The 13,544-nt window shown below is 37.9% G+C and overlaps 1 protein-coding gene across 1 annotated transcript; it reads left to right on the plus strand.

The window, feature by feature from the left end:
- The first annotated feature begins 9,579 nt into the window (after positions 1 to 9,579).
- LOC108365966 (uncharacterized) lies at positions 9,580 to 11,725 on the plus strand. The gene is made up of 2 exons (XM_017620207.1): positions 9,580 to 10,210; positions 10,320 to 11,725. Exons 1-2 carry the CDS (start codon positions 9,580 to 9,582, stop codon positions 11,723 to 11,725), a joined length of 2,037 nt encoding a protein of 678 aa, XP_017475696.1.
- Positions 11,726 to 13,544: the final 1,819 nt, after the last annotated feature.

The following is a 13,544-nucleotide window of genomic DNA, read 5'->3' on the forward strand; positions in this document are numbered from 1 at the left end:
CTTCTTTATTTAAAGTGGCATTTTTATTTTTCTCTCTGACCGCACGATTTATTTCGAAGGACTTTGTAATTTCAAAGATATGATTAATTCCAAAAATTATTCAAAAAATTCAATGTAGCATAAAATTATGGGAACAAATGCAATAGGAATTTAAAAAATTTAAATCTTTTGGATTCACAAGGATGAATAGGTAATTTTTAAGCAGACAAAGTTAGAAGAACGAAATTCGGGGATTTTATCGGGTTGATATGGCTTATATAACATGTAATATATAATAACGTATAATTTTTTCAAAAACAAATATTTCGAAATTTTAAGGATGAAGTTTTAAAATTACATTTTCAATATTTACCAGCCCTTCTGCACCAGAAACTTGAATCTGTTTAAATTCTACAGGATTTCAACATTAATTTTATACTCATACTTCTTCTCTAACACATTTCTCTGAATTTTTTAAATCATTTTTGAATTACTGACATCAGAGTGAAAAACTAAAAACGCAATTTTACTATATTTGGCCGATGATTTCGCGAATATATTGATATTTGTGTTTAAAATTTACTATCGCGCGGTGTTATATGTATAGCGCAGAACTAGCTCTTTAAGAGGCGGTACTGGTTCTGGATCTATCCCAACGCAATGCTTTCAACTGTCTCTTGTTACATGGCGATGTCCTACGAAGTGGAAATTGCCCCCCTCTGCAAACTTTTGAACTAGTTCTGAACTGGTTCCATTTTAGACACATCTGCGACAATAAGTTTATTAAAAAAAATTCTGATTATTCGATTTTTTATATATTTTTTAGCTTTTTCTGTTCTTTCACATATTGCATTCTATTAAATCTTTTTTTTTTTTTTTTATTTTTGTTTATATTAAATTTGATCACTTTCTCTTCAATTTTTAAGCGGTTAATTTAAATTTAATAAATCTGAAAATCACAACTGCCTCCACCGCGATTTGAACTCGTGACCAAAGATGTTAGAGTCGGAGGTCTTCCCGCTCAGCTATTTTCGTATTGTACGAGAAGTGAGAATTTGTGCATTTACTTCTCAACACAGCGCAACTAACACACCGAAAGTTTTAACTGTCCCTCTCTGCAGCCGTTTTGCACTAGTTCAGAGATGGTTCTGAAATGTGTAGGGCGGAACTAGCGCTTTAAGAGACTGTCTCTAAATTTTACGGCAGGGGAGCTACAAATTTATTAAAAATATTAATTATTAAATAACAAAAGAAATATAGCCAATACTGGTCAAGAAAAGGAGTTTCTATTATTTCCATCAGTGCAAATTACAAATCCCGAAAATCCCGGGATTACTTGCAAAGAATCCCGGGATTTTCGAGACCTTAAAAAGTCCGGGATCCCGGGATTACCATTCCCAATTCATATATAAAATCAATCGCATAGTCATGAATAAAAATTGGGGCTATTGGAAAAAGGGGCTTGGCACCTCTCACTCTTCTTCTTCTTATTTGGCGCTGTAACCGCCTAAGCAATTTTGGCCGAGTTCAACAAAGCACGTCAGTCGTTTCTTTTCTGTGCCAACTGCCGCCAATTGGAAATGCCAAGTGAAGCCAAGTCCTTCTCCACCTGGTCTTTCCATCTCAGTGGGGGCCTTCCTCTTCCTTTGCTACCACCAGCGGGTTCCGAGTTGAATACTTTCAGAGCTGGAGCGTCGGTGTCCATTCGAACGACATGACCAAGCCAGCGGAGCCGCTGTATTTTAATTTGCTGCACTATGTCCATGTCGTTGTAAAGTTCATACAGCTCATCGTTCCATGGTCTGCGGTACTCGCCGTCGCAGGTTCGATCCCTGCTGAAGTCTAGAAAAAGAAGTCTTATGAGGAGATGTGGTGATCTCCGAAATAGTGCTATAACTTCTACCGTTTAGACTTTGTTGCTTTTTCAATTTTTCCTAATAAACAATCGTGGTACAAAGCTCAATAAAAATATTAAAAATAAAATGTTAACAAGCCACAATAACATTGACAAATACATGAAAATCACAACTGCCTCCACCGCGATTTGAACTCGTGACCAAAGATGTTAGAGTCGGAGGTCTTCCCGCTCAGCTATTTTCGTATTGTACGAGAAGTGAGAATTTGTGCATTTACTTCTCAACACAGCGCAACTAACACACCGAAAGTTTTAACTGTCCCTCTCTGCAGCCGTTTTGCACTAGTTCAGAGATGGTTCTGAAATGTGTAGGGCGGAACTAGCGCTTTAAGAGACTGTCTCTAAATTTTACGGCAGGGGAGCTACAAATTTATTAAAAATATTAATTATTAAATAACAAAAGAAATATAGCCAATACTGGTCAAGAAAAGGAGTTTCTATTATTTCCATCAGTGCAAATTACAAATCCCGAAAATCCCGGGATTACTTGCAAAGAATCCCGGGATTTTCGAGACCTTAAAAAGTCCGGGATCCCGGGATTACCATTCCCAATTCATATATAAAATCAATCGCATAGTCATGAATAAAAATTGGGGCTATTGGAAAAAGGGGCTTGGCACCTCTCACTCTTCTTCTTCTTATTTGGCGCTGTAACCGCCTAAGCAATTTTGGCCGAGTTCAACAAAGCACGTCAGTCGTTTCTTTTCTGTGCCAACTGCCGCCAATTGGAAATGCCAAGTGAAGCCAAGTCCTTCTCCACCTGGTCTTTCCATCTCAGTGGGGGCCTCCCTCTTCCTCTGCTACCACCAGCGGGTTCCGAGTTGAATACTTTCAGAGCTGGAGCGTCGGTGTCCATTCGAACGACATGACCAAGCCAGCGGAGCCGCTGTATTTTAATTTGCTGCACTATGTCCATGTCGTTGTAAAGTTCATACAGCTCATCGTTCCATGGTCTGCGGTACTCGCCGTCGCCAACGCGTAAAGGCCCGTAAATCTTCCGCAAAATCTTTCTCTCGAATACTCCAAGAGCCGCCTCATCGGATGTTGCCATAGTCCATGCTTCTGCGCCATATACCAGCACGGGCATGATGAGTGGCTTATAGAGTGTGGTTTTCGTACGATAGGACTTTACTCCTGAATTACCAATCAGTCAAAAGTCGCACTTGTTGGCAAGAGTGATTCTGCCTTGGATTTCCATGCTGACATTATTATCGGTGTTAATGCTGGTTCTCAAGTAAACGAAATTCTCTACTTTCTCAAAATTGTAGCTGTTAACAGTGACGTGGGTGCCATGGCGCAAATGTGTTGACTGTTTGTTTGTTGACTGGAGATACTTCGTCTTGTACTCGTTTACCACCAGACCCATTCGCTTTTTTCCTTATCCAACTTGGAAAAGGCAGAACAGACTACTGCATATCTTTGGAAGTGTTCATGTAAAGTACTCGAACATAGTCACGAAGAAAAATTGGGGCTTTTGGAAAAAGGTGCGTGGTTCTTACCACACAAACCGAATGTTTAATGCTGCATATCTCCGGAAGTGTTCATGATAGAGTACTAGAGTAAATTGGGGCTATTTGAAAAGAGAGCGTGGCGCCTTTCAAACGCACTGAAACTATAACTTATCTTTGTATGCATATACACTTTTGCTAGGTTATTTAAGACGACTATGGAAATATGCCTTCTGACAACCACCAAACCGTAATATTAGAAAATAAATGCGTCACTGAAAATCATGAACGTGAACTGTTGGTGAAAATGTTGTTATATTAAATTTATATTTTAAAGCTAGCATTTTTTTAGCTGTGTAGGGTGATTTAAAATTTGATCAAGTGAAATAGTGACATCATGCGAGAGCTCCCTTCACTCAGAAAAGACTGGACAGATTTAGATGAAACATTTGGAATACTTGTTTACTTCTGAGTAAGGTAAATTTAAATTCAATGTTGGCGTTTTAACGCCATGCGGGTTCACTAGTATGTACATATTTAGTTAAGCTTGAGCACTCTTTTTGACTGCAGCCTATGTGACACCATTACACTGTGCGCTCTTGACTGAAGTGAAGTGCATGAGAATTTGCTGCTACATCAAGAAAATCCCATCCGCTAGATTGGAATTGTGCGATTATTATGATTGTTGTTATTATAACCGTGTTTGTTCCAATTGTTTTTTTTTTGTTTTTTCATCTACTTTAAAATTTCTTTTCACATTGAAGCAGCCGTATCAGAATTTCAATAACCGCAGGCTTTTCTGATGATTTCCATATGCGCACTCTGCCTTTTGACATTCTTTCCTATAAACAATTTTGTTTTTATTCTACTTGTAGACTAAGCCTCCGTTGTGAATGATTAAAATATAAAATACGAGTTAAGTACTTTGAAGCTTGTTAAAAATTCAATGCGAGTACGAGCCGCCCCACTGGCGAGCGAAAAAGATTGAATTAAACGTGTCATATTTTTTGTGCCGTGGTCTAAGACTTATGTACATACATAACTGATTTGTTGTTATTATTGAATTTGTCGCTTTTCTTCCAACATCCGCAAAGGGAATGCACGTAGATACATACATATGTACATATGCATGTAACGGGTGATTTTTTTGAGGTTAGGATTTTCATGCATTAGTATTTGACAGATCACGTGGGATTTCAGACATGGTGTCAAAGAGAAAGATGCTCAGTATGCTTTGACATTTCATCATGAATAGACTTACTAACGAGCAACGCTTGCAAATCATTGAATTTTATTACCAAAATCAGTGTTCGGTTCGAAATGTGTTTCGCGCGTCCGATTTATGGTCTACATAATCGACCAAGTGAGCAAACAATTAATGCGATTGTGACCAAGTTTCGCACTCAGTTTACTTTATTGGACATTAAACCAACCACACGAATGCGTACAGTGCGTACAGAAGAGAATATTGCGTCTGTTTCTGAGAGTGTTGCTGAAGACCGTGAAATGTCGATTCGTCGCCGTTCGCAGCAATTGGGTTTGCGAAACACATTTCGAACCGAACACTGATTTTGGTAATAAAATTCAATGATTTGCAAGCGTTGCTCGTTAGTAAGTCTATTCATGATGAAATGTCAAAGCATACTGAGCATCTTTCTCTTTGACACCATGTCTGAAATCCCACGTGATCTGTCAAATACTAATGCATGAAAATCCTAACCTCAAAAAAATCACCCGTTATTTGTCTAATATTTGACTTGAGGGAGGCTTAGGATAATATTCTTGTTTGTATTTACGGACGAATAACATACACATCCATATGTATATGAGCATTTCCACCAGAAGGTTCAACGCAGACAAAATATTAGAAGTTAATAAAATTATATTGTGTCTGTTGAAAAGATTCAGCCTTTTATCGTTTAGGTACCTAATTATCAAAGTAATTCTATTTTGGAATTCAACAAAAGAAACTCAATCGTTAACGCTAAAGCTGTAGCATGCAAGTTAATTACAAATTGTAAAAAATAAAGTTCAAATACAGAAAGCATATTCTCACACTTATTTTTTAATTAAACTCATTACGCAATAACTTCTGTTATTTAATATTAAATTAAATTCCGCCTAAAGTTAACGTAAGCAAATTGAACTAAAATCACGAATGGCCAAAATGCTGACAGCAGCATTATTGCATTCTTAATAAATTCTTTGGAATCGAAGATCAAACCAAAAGACAGACCCCGCACAGCGGCATAGTAATCACTGTAAACATAACTGCATTCCAATAGCTCATAACGCATAGTGCAACGATATCGTTTCCGTTCCTTCTTTAAACTTTTGATTTAATTAAAAATTTATTTACCTAAACAATACTGCATTTCCCACTAATTGGCATTTCATCAATCCACTAACTGACGCAACGCCAAAGCGGCCTTGTGAAATTAGTTCTTAAGAAAATAAATGTTATTTTATAAATAAGAGATAATTGAAATAAAGGCTTTGCTTCTGTAAATCGTCCGCGAGATGCGGATTAAATAAATAGTCACTATCTTTTTAAAAACGCCTTTATCGGAAGGGTGGGCTGTATGAGAACGAATTAAATAATCTAAAACCGCTTTTACGTATCGGTCACACATAAAAAACCCGGTCATTAAAAAAAAACCGCGTTTAAAATAAATAGTGGTTGTGTGCGCCATAAATAATAATGAAGCACTTATGAATCAATTGCGCATATGCGTTGAATGTTATGCGAAATTTGACTTATGAAAAAGTAGTTCAATTAAAGATAATCAATAAATGGTATAACAGTGAGCCAATATGAACAAATATAAATTTGAACTGTATAAACTGGCCCAAATATCGGGAAAATGGGATGAATACAGAAACGTAAAAATAGAATACAAAAAACTAATAAAAATTAAAAAAATTAAGCATATGGAACATAATATAAATATGAACAGTCACGATAGTAAAAGGATGTGGAAATATCTGAAACAGTATGGTAAATGAAAATTCATCGATCAAAAAGATTGTAATAAATGGTCTAATATACGAAAATGAATATGAAATTGCGAACAAATTAAATAAATATTTTGTAGTTAGCATTACAGATATTTGCAGAAATATAAACTTTTAGATAGAGACGTCATTATACCTAATAAGCCAAATTGTGTTTTTAAATTTGCCAAAGTTAGTACGTATGACATCCAAGAACTTGTCCATAAGTTTAAAGCCAAGAGAGGTGGAAAAAAATTAATGACGGAAGGTGTGGTTAAGGATGTGGTGCCATATTTAGGTTTTTTCTATGCTAAAATAATAAATGAAAGTTTAAGAAGTGGCATAGTTCCTAGTATGTGGAAAACTTCAATTATTTTCCCAATAGTAAAGTTAAAAATACTATTAAAGCAGAGGAGTTACGTCTTATTAATACATTGGCCAGTGATGAAAAAATGTTAGAACTTTTAATAAAAACCAATTAGTGGAATATCTAGAAAATAATAACATACTCATACCTCAGGAATCAGGATTTACACAAAATCATTCTTGTGAAGCGGCATTGAACATGGTTCTAGCTGAATGGAAAGAAGAACTTAATAAAAGTCGATAATAGCAGTTCTCATTGATCTAAAAAGTGCGTTTGAAACTATCGATCAACACATATTGTTAGAAAAACTATCAGGCATTGGTATTCAAGATGTTGAATTATATTGGTTTAAAAATTTTTTAACAAATCACAAACAAAGAACAATAATTGGTTCGACATCATCAGATGAAGTGGACGTTAAGATTGGTTTACCCCAAGGCTCTGTTCTTGCTTCAATTTTATTCAACATTTACATTAATGATATTAATTCAATCTTAAATTTCAGTTCTATAAAACTATTTGCTGAGGATTCATTAATTTCAATAAATGGTAAAAACGAAAATGATATAAGACAAAAGTTACAGAGTGATTTAGATGCTCTTTATATTTGGCTGTGTGCTAACAAACTTAAAATTGATATCGAAAAAACAAAATACATTTTATAACAAGAAAGAACATTGCTGATATTGAAACTATCAAAATTAATAACACGGAAATTGAAAACGTTAAGAAGATTAAATACCTGGGTATCTTAATAGATTGCAAATTAAAATTTGACGCCCATATAGATTACACGATAAGTAAAATAGAAACAAAAATTTGGTATATAAGAAGAACCTATAAATACTTAAGTAATTATTATAATGTAAAAGTATATAGGTCTATAGTTGAGCCCTACTTTATCTATTGTTCTACTATTTTCATTATTATGAAAGATTCGCAAATTGAAAAACTGCAAAAAATTCAGAATAAAGCTATGCACCTTATATTAAACAAACGTTATGATACTCCTATAAAAGAAATGCTAATCAGTTAAAATTGGATGAGCGTAAAATAACAAATATTTTTTTACACAATGAAATTTATATACAACATAAAGAACGGTCATTTGTCTGATTATCTAAGAACATGTATGTGGGATTGGTGTGCCGGACCAGAAGTGGTCGGCAATACACCCCTGACCGAACAACGCGCAATCCCAATACAACCCTGACCGAACAACGCACAACCATAACTAACAAACCTGACCGAACAACGCGCAACCCTAACTAGACGAACTTTTAACGAAACACAAGAAAACTGAATTCGGTTAAGTTCAAGTTTTCCGTGTGTCGCCGAAGCATAAGGTCGCCTAGTCGTTGCTAGCGGGTGTGCTAATAAAAACCCATCAATTTAAATACAGTTGTGAATACATATATGTAAAACTATTTTAAGTCCACAATGCAATTGCTTTATGTTAAATAAAACAATACTTTATATATTAAATTAGTGTGTTTGGTGTCCTGACGGCAGTGGTGCTCATAGAATAAGCCCCACAAGTGGTGTCAGAACTGCAATCGAATCTGCACCTGAAAAGTGACGCTAATGTTTAAATTTGCTTAAAAAAATGAAAATAGTGGAAACTACGTGCGATAAATAGAGTGCGGGAAGTACATTGCGCGCATCTAAAATCGTTAACAGCCTCTTGCACGATATTATCAATAAAAGCAACGAGACAAAGCAGTGAAATAATTTGCAAAATCGCGATATTCGGTGGAACTGTACATGCATTTGTATATACGTGAGTGATATATAAAGCAGAAGTAACGGCTAAAATTTAAAATTCGGCGACAGATCGGCACCTTCCCAAGCGACGGCCGATACATAGAAAGTATATGTATGAACATATGTTGAACGGATGCGCACCAAAGTAAATAAGACGCTAGAGTGTATGTGAGTGGCGTCGGCAGAGGCCGAGCAGTAACGAGAAAGCGAACGAGTAAAAAGTAGCAGTGGTGAAATAGCTCAAGCGAGAGCGGTGACGTGAAGTACTAAGTAAACAGCGAAGATTTCAACTAAGTTGTATGAGAAGAGACTTTGCACGGCGGTGGCTGAAAGTGCAAAAGAGAGGCGTTTTTTGCAGTGAGTTTGCGTGGTGGAGACCGAATAGCGTGAATTGTGATCAAAAGCCTTGTGTGCAGAGAGTTTGTGCGGCGACGGCTGTATAGCAAAAACAGACTGCGTTTTAAAATTTTTTGCTGGTTTCCGTGTAATTGCGATATTTTTGTTTGCAATACGTTTGCGTGGCAGTGGCCAGAGAGAGTAAATTGTTTGTTGATAGCAAAGCATCGAGAGTCTGCAGAGCATCGATATATGTATGTATAAGGAGAGCCGAGAGAGTTCCGTCAAGTTGCGGGAAGCAGATGCAGATAAGTAGAAAATAGAAAAGTAGAAGTTAAGAAATGGAAAAAAGGCAAAGGAATTGCCAGATGTGTCAATTTCAAAATTTTTGTGTTTACATATTGCAAATTTAAAATTGTCATTAATCTTCAAGTTGGTACAATAGAAATAAAAGTAATGAGTAAAGTTGATTTGAAATTGTTCAGGTAAAGGAAATTACTGTTTCATATGTGCTGAAATTAGCTTAAAGTAAACTCTGGAAAAAAGTTAGTTCATTGAAGTCGTTAAGAAGAAAGGTTAAATAATTCAAACATCCAAGCAATTGGAGATTAAAGTAACATTTGGTATCATTGGTAGTTTTAAGAGAAAACAAAAGCACACCAATTTTTGAAGGATTTTAAGTGTAAAATTTTTGAAAAACGTACTCAGTTTTGTATTTTATAACACTGTAAAATTAAAATTTTTTTTTCTATTATCGCTAAGAACGACTAGAGGCCATGGAACGACGCGAAATTTTAGATTTGAATTTGCGCGATTTGAGGCAAAAACTAACTGAATTAGGGTTAGTGACTACAGGGCGTAAGTCAATATTGCAAGACATACTGCTCGAGCATTTCGGCCTGACTGTTGACGGTGAAGAAGATGATGATGTTTCTGAGTATGATGATGTTGCTTCAGGTGTGATCCATACTCCGGCACATGAGCGTGCTACGTTCACCCTGCGCGACATAGTAGATTCGCTGTCAATGTTTAATGGCTCCGGCTCACCGTCGATAGAGGACTGGTTAGAAGAGTTTGAAGAAAACGCTACCGCAGTTCACTGGAATAATTTACAGAAATTTATTTATGCTAAACAGTTGTTGAGGGGGGCAGCCAAAATGTTTGTGCGAAGCCAACGTGGTGTTACAGATTGGAGTTCATTAAAGCAGGCACTAAAATCAGAGTTTGGTATTGTGGTGTCATCCATGGAAGTGCATCGCATGCTTAGGAACTGTCGAAAGCGTCAAAACGAGAGTTACCGCGAATACCTTTACAATCTAATGGAGATTAGCAAACCGATTGAATTAGATGAGTTGAGTTTAGTAACATATTTTATCGAAGGTATTCCTGATTCTAATGCCAACAAGAGTAACTTATATCAGGCCAAAACTGTTAAAGAACTTAAGATCCAGCTTAGCATATATGCGGGGTGGTCGGCAAGAAGTAAACAACTCAGGTTCTGTTCGTTCGGGTGAAGGAAATAAGGCGTCTACTGGTTTGGGTAACAATAAAGATCAAACAAAACGTTGTTTCAAGTGCGGAGATATTTCGCACATCGCAAAAGATTGCAGTCAAAAACAAATTAAATGTTTCAAATGCGGTCAGCCAGGGCATCGTGCCGTAGATTGTCAGCGACAGCAAGTTGAGGTTAAGAAGGAAAAAAGTAATGTAAATACGTTGAGGAACCAGGGAAAACAAGAATTTGGAACAGGAGGATGCATTTTTAAGGATCTAGCCGTTGGGGGAGCGACATTTTCCGCTTTAATAGATACCGGATGTGACCTTTGCTTAATTCGTCGCGATGTTTTGTTGTTGTTAAATGACGACATCGAATTAAGCAACGACCAAATAAGCCTTATAGGCGTAGGAAATGCCAGACTAACGACGCTAGGTAGCTTCAAAACTATGGTGGTGGTCGACGGTATGGAACTTGAAGTCATTTTCCACGTGACCAGAGAATGTGACATGCGGTATTCAGCAGTGATTGGTGTCAGTGTGTTGAAATTGGTTGACTTGGTTGTATCAGAGGGTTCGGTAGAGTTTAAGGAGAAAGTTGACAAGGCTGAGGCAAGTCAGACAGGAAAAAAGGGTTCGAATGCAGTCGTGGCAGGAAGTTGCTTAATTTCGGACGAAGCCGAGGGGAGATGTACAGAGGTTGAGGCAGAGTTTAAAGAGCTATGCCAAGTTGCCGTTGTTGAAGAAACTAGGGAACCAGATATTGACTTATGCCACCTTCAACCGTTAGAAGCAAGTGCAGTAGAGGTGTTGATTAAAAATTATGCACCCGTAAGAAACCAGAAATCACCTGTTGAAATGAAGATCGTGTTGACTGATGATTATCCCGTTCACGAAGGCCCTAGACGCATTTCATACGCTGACAAGCAAGTGGTAGAAGAACAGATAGCGGAGTGGCTACAAGAGGGTATTATTCAACCCAGTACATCGGAGTACGCTTCGCCCATTGTACTTGTTGCCAAAAAGGATGGATCAAAAAGGCTTTGCTGTGACTACAGGCCTATAAACAGCAAGATTATGAGGGATAACTTTCCGATGCCGTTGTTAGACGACGTCATTGAGAGGCTACAGGGGGCCAAATTATTTACGACCTTGGATTTGGCAAACGGGTTCTTTCATGTACCTGTCGAAGCGAAATCCAGGAAGTATACCGCGTTCGTTACACATAACGGGCAGTACGAGTTTCGATATGTACCCTTTGGGATATCAAACTCGCCTGCTGTATTTTCGAAGTACATTGCTACGGTTTTGAGGGATATGGTGGAAGATGGGACGGTTGTTGCTTACATGGATGATCTCATTATTCCCGCTAAGGATGTAAGTGAGGCCATTCAGAAATTAGAGCGTGTGTTAAGTCGAGCAGCCTAGTATAACTTGCGAATAAAATGGAGTAAATGTCAATTTCTGAATAGGAAAGTGGACTTTTTGGGTTACATTATAGAAAATGGAGCTATAAAACCATCCGAAGCAAAAACAAGGGCGGTGGAGAATTTCCCTATCCCGCGAGATAGAAAGGCAGTACAGCGCTTCCTTGGGTTGACATCTTATTTTAGACGTTTCATTGAGGGTTATGCAACTATCGCTAAACCTCTTTCAGACCTTTTACGAAAAGACGCTCAGTTTTTACTTGAGGCAGACCAGTTAGCAGCTTTTCAGCAACTAAAAGAAGCACTAGCGAAAGCTCCGGTTCTGCGACTGTACAACCCAAAAGCGTTGACAGAGGTTCATACGGATGCATCCCTGCACGGATACGGAGGTGTTCTTCTTCAAAAGGACTCTGACGATCAGCTTTTCCACCCGGTACAGTATATGAGCCGGAAGACGACGCCAGCTGAAGAAAAGTACCATTCATATGAGTTGGAGGTACTTGCTATTGTAGCCGCGTTGAAGAAGTGGAGGGTGTATTTGTTAGGCATAAGTTTCAAGATAGTGACAGATTGTAACGCTTTCGCTATGACGATGAAGAAAAGGGACATTCCACTAAGAGTTTCCCGTTGGGCCTTAGTTTTACAAGATTTTAACTACCAGATAGAACACAGAAGCGGAAGTAAGATGAGGCATGTAGACGCCTTAAGTCGAGTTTGTTGTTTGATGCTAGAGGATTCGCTACAGCACAGACTGCGTCAGGCACAGTTAATGGATCCTTGGGTGAAAGCGGTTATTAAAGTTCTCGAAAAGGACAATTATGAAGACTTTTTCGTGAAACATGGGGTGGTCTATAAAGATCCCACTAAGGAACTTATAGTCGTACCTGTTTCTATGGAAGATGAGATTATAAAAATTGCCCACGGTCAAGGCCATTTCTCGCCGAAAAGGACGCAAGAGGCAATAGAAAAGTCGTTTTATATACCACAGTTGTTAGCGAAAGCATCAAGTATAGTAAAGAGTTGCGTAGCTTGCATCATTACTGAGAGTAAGTCAGGGAAAAGGGAAGGATTACTAAGGCCGATAGACAAAGAAGATAGGCCTTTAGGGACGTACCACGTTGACCATGTAGGGCCGATGACAGAAACAAATAAATGGTACAAATATATTCTCGTCGTTGTCGATGCGTTCTCTAAGTTCGTGTGGCTATACCCAACGCGAACGACTGCAGCAGATGGGGTTGTAGATCAGTTGAAGCGACAGGCAGCAATATTTGGGAATCCAGGACGCATTATATCGGATCGGGGCGCTGCATTTACGTCTCATTTATTTTCTGAATATTGCGAGAGCGAGAGCATACAACACTTAATGATTGCTACTGGTGTTCCGAGGGGGAATGGCCAGGTGGAGCGTATCCACAAAATCGTTGTACCAATGCTATCTAAGTTGTGTGTCGAAAATCCTACCCAGTGGTACAAGCATTTATATAGAGTGCAACAAGCGATTAATAATACGCCACCTAGAAGCACGAAAGTTTCACCCTTTAGGTTGTTGACAGGGATTGAAATGAGTCTGAGTGAGGTACCAGATTTGAAAGAGTTTTTGGAAGAGGCAGCGATCGAAGAATTGGACAGGGAAAGAGAATCTCTGCGCAAAGAAGCTCAAGAGAATATTCAAAAGATCCAACAAGAAAATCGACGTAATTTTAATGAGAAACGGAAACAAGAAACAAAGTACCGAGTAGACGAGTTAGTCGCCATTAAGCGCACTCAATACGGTACAGGACTTAAGCTGAAGCCGAAGTACTTTGGCCCATACAAGG

Source organism: Rhagoletis zephyria, unplaced genomic scaffold (genome assembly GCF_001687245.7).
Source record: "Rhagoletis zephyria isolate East Lansing unplaced genomic scaffold, Rhagoletis_zephyria_1.1 Rzeph_scaffold_02083, whole genome shotgun sequence".
Classification (NCBI taxonomy): domain Eukaryota; kingdom Metazoa; phylum Arthropoda; class Insecta; order Diptera; family Tephritidae; genus Rhagoletis; species Rhagoletis zephyria.

Excerpts from the sequence above, each read along its gene's own strand:
- LOC108365966 (XM_017620207.1), top strand. The coding sequence starts at position 9,580 with ATGGAACGACGCGAAATTTTAGATTTGAATTTGCGCGATTTGAGGCAA. Across the intron at positions 10,211-10,319 it reads TGATTCTAATGCCAACAAGA|GAAATAAGGCGTCTACTGGT; the intron begins GTAACTTATATC and ends GTTCGGGTGAAG.